General features: G+C 46.4%; 1 protein-coding gene across 6 annotated transcripts in view; it reads left to right on the forward strand.

Annotated features, from left to right (window-relative positions):
- nbn (nibrin) overlaps window positions 1–13,808 on the forward strand; it is a 98,479-nt gene that overhangs the window by 26,727 nt on the left and 57,944 nt on the right. For all 6 annotated transcript variants that reach the window (XM_038809085.1, XM_038809088.1, XM_038809087.1 and 3 more), the window contains 2 exons: window positions 277–436; window positions 2,289–2,392. In XM_038809085.1, the coding sequence (XP_038665013.1) occupies window positions 277–436; window positions 2,289–2,392 (264 nt within the window). The remainder of the gene's footprint in view (window positions 1–276; window positions 437–2,288; window positions 2,393–13,808) is intronic.

Raw genomic sequence — 13,808 nt, forward strand, 5'->3', positions numbered from 1 at the left:
GAGTACCCTGAGGTAACCAACGCAGACATGGGGAGAATGCGCAGACTCTGCACAGACAGTGACCCAAGCCGGGAATCAAACCTGGGTCCCTGGCGCTGTTAAGCAACAGTGTTAACAACTGTGCTACCGCGCTGCCCATTGTACTACCGTGCCACCCATGATTGAACCGATTTTGATAGTATAATCTTTGAGGCAGTCTGCTGCTATCACTTGATTTTCATGTGCAATAGTATGTCCCTTTTGATGCAGTGTGATGAATATATTTTTCCCCCTCAGAGTGGAATATGAACCCTTAATTTTATGCTCTTCATGTTTGGATGGGCCAGAGAAAAGTGCACTAAACAAATCAGTTCTACAACTTGGAGGTCATATTAGCAGCAGTTGGACAGAAGCTAACACTCACCTTGTCATGTCATCTGTCAAGGTCACTGTGAAGGTCAGTTGGAATAAAGCATAAGAATGTTTAACTTTACCAGGTTTTGTGAGAGACTGTGCCAAGCTTTAAATCAATGCCAATTGTAAATAACTGAACACTTTGTCTTAACTGAAAGTACAATGCTTCATTCAGTTTTAAACATGAAATTAATTTTTAAAAATAATTTTTATTGTCACAAGTAGGTTTACATTAACACGGCAATGACGTTACTGTGAAAACCCCCTAGTCGTCACATTTTGGCACCTGTTCGGGTACACAGGGCAAGAATTCAGAATGTCCAAATTACCTAACAGCACGTCTTTCAGGATTTGTGGGAGGAAACTGGAGCACCCGGAGTAAACCCACGCAGACACAGGGAGAAAGTGCCGTTCCGCACAGACAGTGACCCAAGCCGGGAATCAAACCTGGGACCCTGGCGTTGTGAAGCAACAGTGCTAACCATTGTGCTGTCATGCCACCCAAATTTCCAGGGTTTGAAATGACTGCTGATCAGTTTCTACAACCCAAACAGTACTGAGTTCCGAAAGTGGTTCAAAGTGCAATTGTTTAGCTCTTGAGAAGATGCCCATAATGCTGTACAGTATTTCATTTGGGTTTTTTAAGAACATAATTGAAAATACTTGTGACTTTAATTGAACGCAATTGAAATATTTGACAAAAATAACTTTTTTTGTTGCCTATGAGTTTCGTTTTAGTTTTTAAACATAAAACTGAGGAGTTTCCATGTAATTTTATTTTCTAAAATTTAACTGCAATGTGGTAGATGTATGGATTCTTCAAGATACTGGCATATTATGGTAGTGAGATAAAACTGCTCCTTCTGGATTGATCTATTTCAGATTCCATGTATAGTTTTTCATTGAGAGTGTTTGATTGCTTGGTGACCTGTCTTGACTTTTAGTTGGCAGCACTTCTGTTTTTGCTCCATGGTTTTGCCTGTTCCTCACTCTGTGTCACCCTTTGCTTTCTGCACTCCTTTAATTCTGGCCTCTTGCATATTGCTGATTTTCTTTACTCCTGCATTTGTAACCTTTCCTTCAGTTGTGTAGGCCCCATGCCCGGAGCTCCCTCTCTAAATGGTGGCACAGTGGCTAGCACTGCTGCATCACAGCATCAGGGACCCAGGTTCGATTTGGCCTTTGGTGATTGTGTGGAGTTTGCAAATTCTCCCTGCATGGGTTTCGCCCGGGTGCTCCGGTTTTCTCTCACTGTCCTAAGATGTGCAGGTGAGTTGGGAGTGGTCATGCTTGATTGTCCCTTCGTGCCCAAAGGTTAGGTGAGGTTATGGGGAATTTACGAGGGTGGGGGAGTGGGCCTGGGTAGAGTGCACTTTCAGAGGGTTGGTGCAGATTTGGGCCAAATGGCCTCTTTCTGTACTGTAGAGATTGTATGATGGTTCTGAACCTCTTTGTTTCTCCACTTTAACCTCCTTTGTTTCTCCACTTTAACCTGTCCTAATACCACCTTATGTGGCCCACACCTAATTGTTTGAAGTGTCTTGGGATGTTTTACTGCGTTAAAGGCATTGGATAAGTGCAAGTTTAATTGTCAAATTGCAAATTTCTCCTGTTATTATTTTATGAATACAAAATGTGAGTTAACACATTCAAATATTTTCAAGTATGTTGCTTAAATTCGGATAGATGAAATGTGCTTTAAATCAAGACGTAGTTATACATAGATCAGGTTTGTTTTGGATAAAAGCAATTGGCTCACTATCATTCTCTGAGAACCTATGAGTTGTACCTACTTTCAATAAGGAATTGAACTGTAGATTATATGACTGTCCATGCATTGCTTTAGCTGATATGTGCCAATTGTAATAATATCTCCATTCCTTTTTCCTTATAAGACTATCTGTGCAATGATTTGTTGTCGACCCATAGTAAAACCAGAATATTTTGTCAATCTTGCCGAGGCAATCCAGCACAGACGACAGCTTCCCAGTCCAGAAAGGTAATGTCAATTTCATTAAATTATAACAATTTTGGCAGTCTCCGCAATATGTGAAGTAATGGTTGCAAATTGAGAAACGTAACAGAACGAAGGATGACAAAGGATGACAATCACAGTAGAACAGAGTATTAGCTCTCTACAACTTCATTTGCTGTGCTACTGTAATTACCAATAGATAAATGAGATGCCAAGATATAACCTGAAAAAGATAACTAAGCATGCAACATAAATGTGTAGTTATCCTTTTTTCATTTTTTAATTTGTTATTTTGGGCAATGTTTTGCAACGTTTCATATATTAAAAACTGTGTAGAGATGCAACATTCCAAATATACTGCACATGTGCATAAGGATATGCATATGATAAATTGGAATTTGTAGTAAAGATAATGATGAGGTTATTGGCAATCACCATTGAAATGGAGATTTGACAGCAGCCTCTGTAGTATGTACATGTACAGCTTAATGCGGAATACCAGAAGTTTATGTCGGAGATACCCAGCTCCTTCACAGGTTGCACTGCTACACTCTTGTCAAGGCCTGCTGGAACAGCATGAATTAACTGTACTTGCCCGTTAGTTTTGCACTTGTTGAGCAGTTGCTGCTGTCCACACACAACTGCTGTCGATCTGAGATATTTTGTGATTTGTAGGGAAGCCAGATCTCAAAAATAGCTTCCTCTGTTCTCTTTCCCAAGGCAACATAAAATACTGTGCTAATCTTCCATTGAGGTAGAATGGTTATTCACTAGGTCCTGCAACTGATAAATTGGAAATCAGGAATTCCGCTCCGGCCACTGGTGCATTCGCAATTTCTCCAATGTTGATGTCGTCATTGCACGCTCATGGTTCTGATGATGTCTCTCCTTCAGCTTCAGTTGCAAGATCGATGGAAGATCATGTCCGGTCCTCTGCCTGTCCCTGGTGTTCTGTCCTCTCCTCCTCTGCAAGAAGGGAAAGAAGAGACATATAACTGAGTCTAATAGCATGTATGACTGAATGGATGGATAACAATTGTTGAAAGTGACTGAGAGATGCAATGTTGCATTAAAGATGAGTGTGAGTTTCAGTGGAGCATGAGAAAATACAGAGCAGGATGGGGGCATCTGCCCCCATAAGTGTGGAAGTGAAATGGTGATATGCTGGAGTTGACTTGAGAAGGCAGAGTGAATGGGCTGAGGTAATAGGTCCAAGATGTGGTTAAATTTCCCACCATTATAACTTCTCCTGCCCTCCGTCCCACTTGTAACCTCCTTCGCGCCACCCCACCCCACCCCAAAATCAGTGCAGAGTAGAATGGCCTTGCTGGCTTTTGTGTATCTCAGTATCACCTCCAGGGAAGCATTAGTTGAACATGATGCTGAATTGAAATGTTGGGACTCCATTCTGGCAGTTCTTTCTTTAGTCCCCTCATCTCCAGAATTCATCAAATGTCATCTTTGCAATGTGCCTTGAAATACTGCAGTTGCACAGGCCATTACCATGGCCACTGAACCTGATTGGCTGGGAAAATCAGAGGTAATTTAAATACAATGGCTCAATTTAAAAAAAAACATGAAAAACACATTGCACTTATTCTTGGTTTCTTGGGCACTAAAAACAGATCTCGTTGTCACAGCATTGGCAGGGAAAATCTCTACTTTGTATGTCTCACTGAGTGATACTTCTTTCTGGTTGAAGAACCTCGCTGTTCCCTGCCTTTTTCACTGGCATTGCCTGTTGAGGGAGCAAAGTTGTAAAAGACACAGGATTAGATAATTTTTTTTCTGAAAAGCCAATGAAACGCCTGGATAGCTATCAGCGAAATTAACAGCAAGTGGGCAAAATCTGGAGCATTATGTCATGATGGAATACGTGACAAGAGCTATTAAAATTCAAAATACTTGTCCCATCCTTTGAAACCGCTCCAAAGGGGGAAAAACTGCAATGGGAATGTTCAGTTTAAATAATGCAAACCACCTCAAGTAAGCAAAGGTGACTTACCAAACATCTAAGGGATAAATAATTTTTTTTAAAAAATAATTTTTAGTCAAGTTTTCACAAATTGTCAACAATAAAAATAACACAAAGAAATAAGAACAACCCCCCCCATATACAAAAAGAATAAATTAACAAAGATAAACGATATAAACGCAAATATGCACACCCAATCAAGAAAAACAAACAAACCCGCATAAATCCCGCACCCACCCCAAACTCTTTCCCCCCCCCCCCCCCCGGTTGCTGCTGTTGTTGACCATCGCCTACTGCTCCGCTAGAAAGTCTAGGAACGGTTGGCACCGCCTGAAGAACCCTTGTACCGATCCCATTAAGGCAAACTTGACCTTCTCCAATTTAATAAATCCTGCCATGACATTAATCCAGGACTCCATGCCTGGGGGTCTCGCATCTTTCCACTGAAGAAGAATCCTTCGCCGGGCTACCAGGGATGCAAAGGCCAGAATACCGGCCTCTTTCGCCTCCTGCACTCCCGGCTCCTCTGCCACCCCAAATATTGCGAGCCCCCAGCTCGGCTGAAACCTGGATCCAACCACCCTGGACGTTGTCTCTGCTACGCCCCCCCCCCCCCCCCCCCCCCCCCCAGAAGAACTCCAGCGCTGGGGACGCCCAGAACATGTGGGTGTGGTTTGCTGGGCTCCCTGAGCATCTAACACATCTGTCCTCTCTCCCAAAGAACCAGCTCAACCTTGCCCCGGTCATATGCGCCCTATGCAGCACCTTAAATTGTATTAAACTGAGCCTTGTGCAAGAGAAGGAGGAATTTACCCTCACAGGGCATCCGTCCATGTCCCCTCGTCGATCTCCTCACCCAACTCCTCCTCCCACTTACCCTTCAGCTCCTCCACCGAGGCCTCCTCCTCCTGCATCATCTGATACGTGCCGATATCCTCTCCCCTCCAACCCATGTCCCCGAAAGCACCCTGTCCTGGACCCCTCGTGGCGGCAGCAGTGGGAACTCCACCACCCTGCCACCTAACAAACCTCCTTACCTGCATATATCTGACGCCCTTAGCTGCATATATTTTGATTTTATTATTCTGCATCTAAGTACTGCATCCATTTTGGAGTATTAAACATTTTGACTGGCTTTTGGTTAGCTTAGAGAATGAACAAATGGAAATCAATACAAAACCTTGCAGGTTGCAGTGCATATGCAAATTTCTAGTGCCTTATAACAGAATTGGAAATTATGGCCTGGATTCTCCATTCAGGAGTCCAGCAGAGAATCTGGGCTGGTTCCTGCTGGCGCTAGGTGTGCCCTGGACTGCCCATTTCATGGTACTTGGTGGGGGGGATTTCCAAATGGGTTTTCCATGCCATTCCACACCAGGGTCCACGTTGCAACTGAGAGGAGCATGACCTAATCTCTCGGGTAGGTACAGCACTTCTGAGTTTGTAGCATATTTTTAAAGGGCGCTCCCATCTCAAATATCTGCTGCAGCTCCGCTCCATACCCGAGATCGCATGCAGGGCATTGCACCCACTTCAGGCCTCACCTCTTGCAGTGCCAACCTGGCACTTTGCAGTCCGAGGGGTGGAAAGGTGGTAACTGCCCTTCCAACAATTGCCGCCAGGATGTCAAGGGAGGTTCTTCATGAGAGATGGCAAGCAGTGGCTTGTGCTGAGCTGGTGGACCTCTGTTCCAGGATCTTCCCTGGGATAGGTATCCTTTGGCTGCTCTCCTATAGCACAGTGGTTAGTACTGTTGCTTCACAGCGCCAGGGTCCCAGGTTCGATTCCCGCTTGGATCACTGCGGAGTCTGTACGTTCTCCCCATGTCTGCATGTGTTTCCTTCGGGTTCTACGGCTTCCTCCCACAAGTCCCGAAAGACATGTTTGTTAGGTGAATTGGGCATTCTGAATTCTTCCTCTGTGTACCTGAACAGGTGCCGGAGTGTGGCGACTGGGGGCTTTTCACAATAACTTAATTGCAGTGTTAATGTAGAGATGCCGGCGTTGGACTGGGGTGAGCACAGTAAGAAGTCTTACAACACCAGGTTAAAGTCCAACAGGTTTGTTTCAAACACGAGCTTTCGGAGCACGGCTCCTTCTTCACCTGAAGAAGGAGCCGTGCTCCGAAAGCTCGTGTTTGAAACAAACCTGTTGGACTTTAACCTGGTGTTGTAAGACTTCTTACAGTGTTAATGTAAGCCTATTTGTGACAATAATAAAGATTATTATTATTAGGCAGTCACTCATTTCACATCCCTGATAATAAGGTAAAGTGTTCTCATCTGCACCCCTAAATCCTTCAAAAAGTAAGTCGGTTGGGCGGCATGGAGGCGCAGTGGTTAGCACTGCTGCCTCACGGCGCCGGGCACCTGGGTTTGATCCCGGCTCCGGGTCACTGTTCGTGTGGAGTTTTCACATTGTTATGGGAGAGGTATTTGCAGACCCCAAAATGTGTCATGTAGTTCAACCAACCCCCACCTTTAATGGATTGTTGCTTTTGAAGCACACGGCTTGTTCCCCAGGTGTAGTATTACAATTATGGACACGTGGTTTTTAAAACAAAACAATGTTTATTCTATGAACTCAAATTAACCTTTTAAATAAACATTTGATCTCTTTAAACCCCTTCAGAGATAACCCCGAAAATAATACAATGCTACCCAATCCTGCAAACTGTTCCTTTACACATCCAAAAGACTTAACAAATCCTTCAAACAGAAGCACATTAGATTTATATTCAATACTGAGACCTTTTTACAATTCCGATTTCACCAAAGGATTAAGAGATAGTCCTTCATGGCAGAGATCACCAGCAATGCGAACTAACCTCAAAATGGCCGAACTGTATGTAAACGTTATACCTTTAAAGTGGTGGAACCCTTTGAAGTTGTTTTCACACAGTCAATTTCATTGCCTTTTGAAGTATTGAAGGCACTGTGCATGACTAGAAGGCCTTGGATAAAGTGAAAGAGCAGGCCCCCACAGCTGTTCTTTCCTCCAGAGCAATGGGGCAGACTCATTTTTTAAAAACTGAACAGCTGCTACCCTGACTTAATAGAATCCCTAGAGTGCAGAAGGAGGCCATTAGGCCCATTGAGTCTATACCAACCCTTGGAAAGAGCACCCTATTTTAGCCCACACCTCCACCCTAACCCCGCAACCCAACCTAATCTTTTGGACACTTGAGGGACAATTTAGCATGGTCATTCCACCTACCCTGCACATCTTTGGGCTGTGGGAGGAAACCGGGCACCCATAGGAAACCCATGCAGACACAGGGAGAACATAAAATCTCCACTGAGACAGCCACCCGAAGCCGGAATTGAACCGGGTCCCTGGAGCTGTGAGGCAACAGTGCTAACCACCGTGCCGCCCTAAATTGATTTTTTTTTTTCACTTCCCCTGCTGCGGTCAGGCGTAGACCTTGCTTGGAGGTCCAGTCTTCTTGGGCAGCAGCACGTCCTGGATGTTGGGCAGGATGCCGCCCGAGGCAATGGTCACCCAGCCCAGCAGCTTGTTGAGTTCCTCGTTGTTGCAGGTGGTGAGCTACAGGCAGCATGGGGTTATGATGTCTTTTTTCTCATGCCGGCCAGCTCGAGTATCTCGGCGGTCAGGTACTTCAGCTATAAAAATAAACAGTCTGGATTAATCTCTTTGAAGTTCCAGTGAGCTGTCAATCACAATGCATTCCGGAGGCAAAGGAGTGCGAATTTCAATGTAAATAAAACAGTTCAAAGCATTCATCCTCCGAGTCATACACCGTCTCCGTCCTGCTGCGCCAGATTTCTGGTTCAGTACGCCGGCGGGATAGTCTGTTTTGCCAGCTGGTCAATGGGGTTTCCCATTGCGGGGCAGCCCCACGCCGTCTGGAAACCCCCGGGCTGCCGGCAAAACGGAGCATCCCGATGGCGGAGAATCCAGCCCCATGCCTTCAATACTTGAAGAGGTTGTGAAATTGGCTGTGTGAAAATGACTTCAAACTTGGCACACTGACAGAATTTTTAAAGCGTTAACAGGTATAGATTGGGTCACTTTCACTTTATTGTGATAAACCTTATATTTTACACACTGACTTGCGATTCAAAGGGTTTAGGGATGCAGGTGAGAACATTTTCACTTTGATGTGTATATTGTGAGATAATGAGTGGCTGTTTAAACGGTATATATGTGGGAAAACCTTGGGCGCGATCACCGCTCCCCACGCCGGGTGGGAGAATCGCGGGAGGTCCGGGCGACTCATTTCACACCCCCCTGGCGTCCCCCGCGATTCTCCCACCCCCCGCTCGGAAGAATCGCCGCTCGCCGTTTTACGGCCCAGATGGGCCCAGCGGCCTGACTTTCCCGACCGGTTCACGACGGCGGCAACCATACCAGGTCGCTGCTGTCGTGAACATGGGTGCCAAAGGCCCGTTTGAAGCTTGTGGGGGGCGGAGAGGGGAGTGAGCACCACGGCCGTGCTCGGGAGGGGACTGGCCCACGATCGGTGCCCACCAATCATCAGGTCGGCGTCACAAAGCGACGCACTCTTTCCCCTCCGCCGCCCCGCAAGATCAAGCCGCCACGTCTTGCGGGGCAGCGGAGGGGAAGACGGCCACCGCGCTGTTGCTCGTTCTGGGTGAGTGTGCCTTACACTCAATTTGGCTCTGTTTCGTTCCTTGGCTCTGTTTCGTTCCTTAGCTCTAGAGTCACCAGGTATCGTTAAGATACCGCCACAAGTTTCAAGTTCCAGTTCAGACCAATAACTCATTACACCAGTTAGTAAGTTCAAACAAGACACCTGCATCAGTGACCCGAGGAGTTCGACGGAAGGTGAGCATCCAGCAGAGGGCAGCAGAGCAGAGCTTCTGATTGGCTGTTCCGGGGAGATTTGCATACGTGCAGTGCGGTCAGCGTAAGTTGAAGGTGGTTTGTGAAGGGGCTGTTCTCGAGTGACAGCTTTACCCGAAACACTACTTACGTAGTGTCTCCCACCCATCCTCCTCCTCTAACCAAAAAAAAAGCTCTGTCCGTTGGATTGCTAAACTAACAAGCTTTTTATTTTTTTATTTTTCAGTTGTTGGGAAGTTAGTCCAGTGGGAATGGAGGCTAGGGCAGTTGAATGTTCCTCCTGCAGAATGTGGGAGGAAAGGGTCACCTCTAGTATCCCTTCTGACTACATCTGCGGGAAGTGCACCCAACTCCAGCTCCTCGAGAGCCGCATTAGGGACCTGGAGCTGAAGCTGGATGAACTTCGGATCATTCGGGAGGCGGAGGAGGTTATTGAGAGGAGTTATAGGGAGGTAGTCACACCTCAGGTAAAAGAAGAAAGTAGATGGGTTACCGTCAGGGGAGGGAGAGGGAACCGGCAGGCAGTGCAGGGATCCCCTGTGGTCATTCCCCTCTATAAGAAGTATACCGTTTTGGATACTGTTGCGGGGGACGACTTACCAGGGGTAAGCAATAGGGCGCAGGTCTCTGGCACAGAGTCTGTCCCTGTTGCTCAGACGGGAAGGGAGAAGAGGAACAGAGCACTTGTCATTGGGGACTCCATAGTTAGAGGAACAGACAGGAGGTTCTGTGGGAACGAAAGAGACTCACGGTTGGTATGTTGCCTCCCAGGTGCCAGGGTTCGTGATGTCTCTGATCGTGTTTTTGGGATCCTTAAGGGGGAGGGGGAGCAGCCCCAAGTCGTGGTCCACATAGGTACCAACGACATAGGTAGGAAGAGAGATGGGGATTTGAGACAGAAATTCAGGGAGCTAGGGTGGAAGCTGAGAGCTAGAACAAACAGAGTTGTTATCTCTGGGTTGTTACCCGTGCCACGTGCTAGCGAAGTGAGAAATAAGGAGAGAGAGGAGTTGAACACGTGGCTACAGGGATGGTGCAGGAGGGAGGGTTTTGGTTTCCTGGATAATTGGGGCTCATTCTGGGGTAGGTGGGACCTCTACAAACAGGATGGTCTTCACCTGAACCAGAGGGGTACCAATATCCTGGGGGGGAGATTTGCTAGTGCTCTTCGGGGGGGTTTAAACTAATTCAGCAGGGGGATGGGAACCTAAATTGTAGTCCCAGTGTACAGGATGTTGAGAGTAGTGAGGTCAGGGATAGGGTTAAAAGTTCGAAAGAGGGCACCGGCAAGCAGGACGCTGGTTTGAAGTGTGTCTACTTCAACGCCAGGAGCATCCGGAATAAGGTGGGTGAGCTTGCAGCATGGGTTGGTACCTGGGATCTCGATGTTGTGGCGATTTCGGAGACATGGGTAGAGCAGGGACAGGAATGGTTGTTGCAGGTTCCAGGATTTAGATGTTTCTGTAAGAACAGAGAAGATGGTAAAAGAGGGGGGGGTGTGGCATTGTTAATCAAGGAAAGTATTACGGCGGTAGAAAGGACGCTTGAGGACTCGTCTACTGAGGCAGTATGGGCCGAGGTTAGGAACAGTAGAGGAGAGGTCACCCTGTTGGGAGTTGTCTATAGACCTCCGAATAGTCCCAGAGATGTCGAGGAAAGGATTGCAAAGATGATTCTTGACAGGAGCGAGAGTAACAGGGTAGTTGTTATGGGGGACTTTAACTTTCCAAATATTGACTGGAAATACTATAGTTCGAGTACTATAGATGGGTCAGTTTTTGTGCAGTGTGTGCAGGAGGGTTTCTGACACAGTATGTAGACAGACCAACAAGGGGCGAGGCCACATTGGATTTGGTACTGGGTAATGAACCCGGCCAGGTGTTAGATTTAGATGTAGGTGAGCACTTTGGTGATAGTGATCACAACTCGGTTATGTTTACTTTAGCAATGGGCAGGGATAGGTATATACCGCAAGGCAAGAATTATAGCTGGGGGAAAGGCAATTATGATGCTATTCGGCAAGATTTAGGAGGTATAGGATGGGGAAGGAAACTGCAGGGGATGGGCACAATCGAAATGTGGAGCTTTTTCAAGGAACAGCTACTGCGTGTCCTTGATAAGTATGTACCTGTCAGGCAGGGAGGAAGTTGTCGAGCAAGGGAGCCGTGGTTTACTAAGGAAGTTGAAGCACTTGTCAAGAGGAAGAAGAAGGCTTATGTTAGGATGAGACATGAAGGCTCAGTTAGGGCACTTGAGAGTTACAAGTTAGCCAGGAAGGACCTAAAGGGAGAGTTAAGAAGAGCGAGGAGAGGACACGAAAAGTCGTTGGTGGATAGGATCAAGGAAAACCCTAAGGCTTTCTATAGGTATATCAGGAACAAAAGAATGACTCGAGTAAGATTAGGGCCAATCAAGGATAGTAGTGGAAAGTTGTGTGTGGAATCAGAGGAGATAGGGGAAGCATTAAATGGATATTTTTCGTCAGTGTTTACACTGGAGAAAGACAATGTTGTCGAGGAGAACACTCAGGTTCAGTCGACCAGGCTAGATGGAATTGAGGTTCAAAAGGAGGAGGTGTTAGCAATTTTAGAAAATGTCAAAATAGATAAGTCCCCTGGGCCAGATGGGATTTATCCTAGGATTCTCTGGGAAGCCAGGGAGGAGATTGCAGAGCCTTTGTCCTTGATATTTATGTCGTCTTTGTCGACAGGAATAGTGCCGGAAGACTGGAGGATAGCAAATGTTGTCCCCTTGTTCAAGAAGGGGAGTAGAGACAACCCTGGTAATTATAGACCTGTGAGCCTTACTTCGGTTGTGGGTAAAATGTTGGAAAAGGTTATAAGAGATAGGGTTTATAATCATCTTGAAAAGAACAAGTTGATTAGCGATACTCAACACGGTTTTGTGAAGGGTAGGTCATGTCTCACAAACCTTATTGAGTTTTTTGAGAAGGTGACCAAACAGGTGGATCAGGGTAAAGCTGTTGATGTGGTGTATATGGATTTCAGTAAGGCGTTTGATAAGGTTCCCCACGGTAGGCTATTGCAGAAAATAAGGAAGTATGGAATTGAAGGTGATTTAGCGGTTTGGATCAGTAATTGGCTAGCTGAAAGAAGACAGAGGGTGGTGGTTGATGGCAAATGTTCATCCTGGAGTTCAGTTACTAGTGGTGTACCGCAAGGATCTGTTTTGGGGCCACTGCTGTTTGTCATTTTTATAAATGACCTGGAGGAGGGTGTAGAAGGATGGGTTAGTAAATTTGCAGATGACACGAAGGTCGGTGGAGTTGTGGATAGTGCTGAAGGATGTTATAGGATACAGAGGGACATAGATAAGCTGCAGAGCTGGGCTGAGAGGTGGCAGATGGAGTTTAATGCGGAAAAGTGTGAGGTGGTTCACTTTGGAAGGAGTAACAGGAATGCAGAGTACTGGGCTAATGGCAAGATTCTTGGTAGTGTAGATGAACAGAGAGATCTCGGCATCCAGGTACATAAATCCTTGAAAGTTGCCACCCAGGTTAATAGGGCTGTTAAGAAGGCATATGGTGTGCTAGCCTTTATAAGCAGGGGGATTGAGTTTCGGAACCACAGGGTCATGCTGCAGCTGTACATAACTCTAGTGCGGCCACACCTGGAGTACTGTGTGCAGTTCTGGTCACCACATTATAGGAAGGATGTGGAAGCTTTGGAAAGGGTTCAGAGGAGATTTACTAGGATGTTGCCTGGTATGGAGGGAAGGTCTTACGAGGAAAGGCTCAGGGAATTGAGGTTGTTTTCGTTAGAGAGGAGAAGGCTGAGAGGTGACTTAATAGAGACATATAAGATAGTCAGAGGGTTAGATAGGGTGGACAGTGAGAGTCTTTTTCCTCGGATGGTGATGACCAACACGAGGGAACATAGCTTTAAATTGAGGGGTGAGAGATATAGGACAGATGTCAGAGGCAGTTTCTTTACTCAGAGAGTAGTAGGGGTGTGGAACGCCCTGCCTGCAATAGTAGTAGACTCGCCAACTTTAAGGGCATTTAAGTGGTCACTGGATAGACATATGGATGAAAATGGAATAGTGTAGGTCAGATAGGCTTCAGATGGTTTCACAGGTCAGCGCAACATCGAGGGCCGAAGGGCCCGTACTGCGCTGTAGTGTTCTATGTTCTAAGACACGCTTATTATAATACAGTTATCTACTATATAAAACTACAAGACTAGACTAATCCTACCACTAACAGGCCAATACTTATCTGGAATAAGGGAACTGCCGGATCAGGGAACAACGGCCTCTTGCTTTGTCCTGGATCCACAGACTTCCAGTCGGTGTGGACTAAAGGGGTCATGTGCGTTGTATGACACTTACTTGATGGCGGCTGCTGGCTAGGCCTCTCTCCGTGGTCAAATGCGAGAGCTGCTACAAAGGTGTTCTTGTTGGGAGGGCCGGCTGAGAGAGCTGGTCAAGGAGAGGCTGGCTAAGAGAGAGAGCTGGGGTCGAGGTCTCTGTCTTATACCTCTCCCACCTGGGCGGACCCTCTATACACTCTCAATCGATTGGGTCTCTTCCCAATCGGTTGATTTGAATTTCCCCAATAACGGGGCTGTTCTTCGATCACTGGGCGGTTCTTGGGGCTTATTGTTTTGGACTTCTCTT

This window comes from Scyliorhinus canicula, chromosome 10 (genome assembly GCF_902713615.1).
Source record: "Scyliorhinus canicula chromosome 10, sScyCan1.1, whole genome shotgun sequence".
Taxonomy (NCBI): Eukaryota; Metazoa; Chordata; class Chondrichthyes; order Carcharhiniformes; family Scyliorhinidae; genus Scyliorhinus; species Scyliorhinus canicula.